The sequence below is a fragment of the Pararge aegeria genome, chromosome 17, assembly GCF_905163445.1.
Source record: "Pararge aegeria chromosome 17, ilParAegt1.1, whole genome shotgun sequence".
Taxonomy (NCBI): Eukaryota; Metazoa; Arthropoda; class Insecta; order Lepidoptera; family Nymphalidae; genus Pararge; species Pararge aegeria.
In genome coordinates this window covers 12932298-12937121 of record NC_053196.1, presented here as the reverse complement: position 1 = coordinate 12937121, position 4824 = coordinate 12932298, and the positions used below count along the sequence as shown (strand labels likewise).

At 32.6% G+C, this 4824-nt stretch overlaps 2 protein-coding genes across 2 annotated transcripts in view; both read left to right on the top strand.

Annotated features, from left to right (window-relative positions):
* Positions 1 to 943: 943 nt before the first annotated feature.
* On the top strand, positions 944 to 2666 carry LOC120631186 (BLOC-1-related complex subunit 6). The gene has a single exon (XM_039900659.1). It carries the CDS (start codon positions 1397 to 1399, stop codon positions 2132 to 2134), a length of 738 nt encoding a protein of 245 aa, XP_039756593.1. The 5' UTR covers positions 944 to 1396; the 3' UTR covers positions 2135 to 2666.
* Positions 2667 to 4127: 1461 nt separating this feature from the next.
* LOC120631040 (monocyte to macrophage differentiation factor) overlaps positions 4128 to 4824 on the top strand; it is a 42926-nt gene continuing 42229 nt past the window's right edge. The window contains exon 1 of the mRNA XM_039900436.1: positions 4128 to 4466. Within this exon, the coding sequence (XP_039756370.1) occupies positions 4302 to 4466 (165 nt within the window). The 5' untranslated portion in view covers positions 4128 to 4301. The remainder of the gene's footprint in view (positions 4467 to 4824) is intronic.

Genomic DNA, 4824 nt, shown 5'->3' with positions numbered 1-4824 from the left:
ATTGACAACTGTCAAAAATTCCCGCAAATTTGACACTCCTCAAGTTCATTAAACTCTATAGTCATTGATTTTTTTAAACAATGTGAGCGGTCGCTTGGTGGACGCCATCGTTGTAAATAAATCGTTAGATCTGAAAGTGGTTGTATACTCTTTTCCCTTATTTAATAGAACTTAAATATTCTTATTAGTCTAAATGTACTTAGGTTGTTTCAGATTATGTTCATTTTTCTTGAAGATTATGTAAAGTAACTTTAAAAACATAGTAAATTAAACACATGTAGAGCGTGCCATCAGTGTGGCCGGCAAAAAAAGGATTTTCATTTTCCCATATTGTCAGAAATTTAATTGAAAGTGTGAATGAAGAACGTAAGTGCCTATAATACAAATCTAAAAATTACGGAAGCTCTTGCAGAATCCAAAAAATTACGTAAATTTATTTTTTCTTATATCGTAGAACATTCATTAATATTTTATTTGGAGTAATAGCAGAACTATTTGTACTAAAACACAACTGATATTATTTAGAAGATTTTAAAAAGCATCTGTTCCCTCAATCGCCTTAACCACACACAAATGACGTCAGGTGGTTTGATGAGACCATTTTAAAAATATAATTTTATTATTTTTATGGTTATATTTCGATTTAAGCACTATTATAAATTTAAAACCACTGACCTACAACAAACGTCAGTGTTTTAAACCCAAAGTGAAAAGTAGTCAGAAGAAAGAAAGAAAGCCTTAGGAACCAAACTTATTGACTTAAAACGAAATAAATTATCGGAAAACAATGAAAAATATGCGAATTATAAAAACAAGCTTTTTCGAAATTTATTGTTTGCCCCACGAACGTCACGTTGATATTTCTAGGAGATTATGGTTTGCCCCACAAACGTCACGGAGATAAGGAAAAAAATATAATTGGAATCTCAGTAGCCGTCACGGCCAATACTATTAATCTATAGATCTTATATCTGTGCTTCTAAAATTCTAAATTTTTTTACTTGTTACAGATTTTTGAAGAAAATAATAAAATAAAAACACGTTAACAAAAAGTCTCTTTAAATGTGTTTGTAGAATAGAGCGAGTAGAATATTTTCTAAACATACTTTACACTAAACAGTACCCTAAAAATATTGTTTCCAGTGACATAGTTTGACAATTGATAGTATATAGTTGACACTAGACAGCAGCTAACAGTTTTGCTTTCGATTGGGCTTCGCCAGTTTATTTATAATTCTAAGAACAATGTTATAATTACTGAATTATTCAGTGAAATAATATTTACATTATTGTCCTTCTGTAATTTAAGATGCCATGTCAATTTTGACTCTTTAAATTTTCTATTTATCTGGAGGATAAACTTTTGAAATCGAATTACTTGTATGAACATATAACAATGAATAGTAAACAAAGTTCTACTGCAGCTCCTGAAATCCTCAAAACACAGATCGAAGACAAATCTAACAAGGATGCCGAGGACATTGATGACGATATATCTGCCCGAATGACTGCCTCATACAGTGAGATATCTTTCCATTCTGACAATGGTCAAAGTGCTGATGAACAAAAAAAAGAACCTGGCCCATCTAGGCCGTATGATCTCCCTTCTGAAAATCGTAAACAGGAAAAAATTCCTCTAGATGGCCACTTTCGCTATGAAGGTGACATGACACATTATGTTGCTGATGATTTAGAATTTAAGATCAAAATCTCTAGCCCAGTAGCCAAACGTGGTGAAACTCCAGTATTTGGTAGCTCAAGTGCATCCAGATCAAGCACTCCATCTGGCAAACTATATAGGCAAATATTGGCCCCACAGATTGGCCAAATAGACATAACAGTCTTAAATGATCTTGAATATGAAGCTCAAAAGATTGCACAGTCTGTTGACAACTTAATAGAAAATTTATCTAGCATTTTACATTCCAACTCCTCACTCACTGCAGAAAATATGGAAGTTTATAGAGATGCTGTGGGAAAAACCTGTGATGCTATGGACAATAATATAAAAAGTATGTATACAATCCTTGCAAAAGGTGAAGAGGTATCTCAAGCTATGGTCCCCGTACAAGCTCAAGCAGCAAGGATAGCAGAAATCAAGAGGCTTTTACAAGTCTTTGAAAGCTATTTCTGAATTCATAATGTTAACTTTGTGAATAATGTATCTGATTTAGCATTTGAAGTGTCACAAGTGGTATATTTTAAGTAAGTTTCCACTGAAAGTCATGGAGATTCCAATGTAAGATTGTTTTACAGAACATTGAGTGCTGTTGCCCACAGTTTTCTTTACACAACATTAGTTTTTCACACGCTTCAAACTATTTTCTCAAAGCCATTTTTAATTAATAATATGCTCGTAATATGCTGGTTCATTGAACAATCAAAATAGCACAGATGTTGAAAAAAACATCAGACACAAGATATTGGATTTTCAAATTGACAGTTGGATTTAACTGAATACAACAAGTCACCTGTTACTTCACCAATTACTTGCCAGTAGGCTGTTCAAGGTTATACCATATTACTTGAGGGCAAAAATATGACACTTAACTATGTAGTTCGTGAATATTGTAAGAGATGTGATTTTTTGATAGATCAAACAGAAAACTAGTGAAAAGTGTTTGTTCTCAGGGCCTTATTTATTAATATAAAATCAATATAAAATATTTAGTTTGTATTTATTTTCAACTTGTTAAGTTCCCCCTAAATGCAATGCAAATATATTTAATAATTATTGTAAAATACTGCTAAGTGGTTGTGGTGGTGGAAATGTTATATATTTAATAGTGCCAAGAGATATAGAGTGACAAGGACAGCATTTTTAGATCTGCATTTAGTTTAATTATGAGGTTTGGTTCAATTGAATCAGCACCATTGTATAATTGCCTCATTGAGGATGTTTGGGAAAGAGCATGGAAGTAAAAAATAACCACATGTGCTATTTTTATACAAATAAAAAAAACAATCATTACATTGTTCTTAGGTTACATACCTACTACCCCCCAAACTTACTTGGTACTATTTACCTCGACCTTCAGTTTTTGATATAGAATTTATTATGTCATTATTTGAGTGATATCTACCAAGGAGTTTAACATTAATGTTTGAAATTCAGGATAGATGTGTCCCACATATTCCCAGATACCAATCTACCTACCAATTTAGTGGAAAGTAGTAAAATCTCTGTGCCTTTTCCAAGCTACTTGACACTAGGAAAGTGGGTTCATTGTGCTGTTTTGGCACTAGGAAGAGCCATAAATAAAAAGAAGTACCTAGTACTATGTACTAAATTGGTAGGTAGATTTAACTTAACTAAATTTGATGATCTACATTCAGTTTAAAGCCACGTTCAGACTAGTCAAGTAGGTAATGTAGCAGTTAAGTCAAATCGTGCGTAACTATTATGCAATTATTAATTCTAAATTCAAACAAAATAAGTTTTGCTAAATAAACAATCTTGAACTATTTTGTGATAAAAAAAAGTTTCCGGGCGCGTCGTACCGCTGTGAGATGGACACTTATCGCTAATTGTAAGATTGGTATGGGTAAGATAGATATTTAGGAAGGCAAGGAATTTTTGTATAACTTTTTTTTTGGAAATAATGCTTAATCGATTTCCATTGGCAGAGAAGAAGACTTGTGGAGGCACGTAAAAAATTGATATGAGCAAATGGTGGCTATTTCGGTTTTGAATGGAAAGAGCTCCCCTCAGTCGTGTCCGTGAGAACTTATTAATTGATTTCAAAAGTAAGATTCATTCGTTTATATGCGTTAATATACGTATACGAATAATATTATACGTTTTAACTTTGAATAATTCGGTATATCTGTAATAGGTATTTATTTTAGATTACAACTCGTTGACAATATTTTTTTTTGACACAAGTAGCATGCTATCATAAAATTACAAACCACATCTCGTTATCACATCACCAAGTATATCTGACAAGTACTTAAATACTTAGACTAAAACAATACTAGTACAGTCCGTAGCAAGTTTAAGATGACCATAGACAACAAAAATATCTGACATTGCTGCTGTCAAATCTTCTTTTATAGGATGTCTATGGCTAATGCATTTGTCAAACAAAATAAATGTCAGTTTGCCAATCGTTGATCGGTGGTTGTCAAGTGCGGTGTTCGATCGGGACGTATTTTTAAAATATAAAAATGGTTTATTAAAATCTCGTAGAAAATGCAAATTAAATTACTAACATGAGTGCCCACATCATAACAAGATTACCTGTGCAGTTGTTGGCCTCATGACCAGTTAACTTGCACCACGCATTCGTATAAACGCGATGGGCGACGTTGTCAGCTTGTTTTCTGTGCTAATCATGAAATTTAAGTCAAAGTTCAACCAGAGCAAGCTTTATTTTCATTACGATGTGCAGTGGGATAAGCTCAAGTCAGTAAAATGGATGAACGCGAGGGCTTCGTCAAATAAGGCCTATGTTCCAACCACGGTGAGTACGACTTCACAATAACATCTCAAAAATTTTTTTTTTTGAGTATATTAAACATTACTAAGACGCCGTTTTCCCCTCTGAATGGGCGTTATGCTTTTCCTTACGGAAGTTACAATAATTAATAATCCAAGTTGGTATCTACACGAATTACTATCCACCCCTAAACTACTGGGCTAATAAAGCATCAATAATTAGTTAATTTATTATAGTCGTTAAATAGTAGTTATTGTTATTTTTGTTTTGTAAACAATAATGATTAGGTTTTAAATTATCTTAGTGTATGTACCTATTAGCTTATTATTTGTTTATTCTATGAAGCATGTCCACTCCATCCCATGTATTAGATAAATAAACA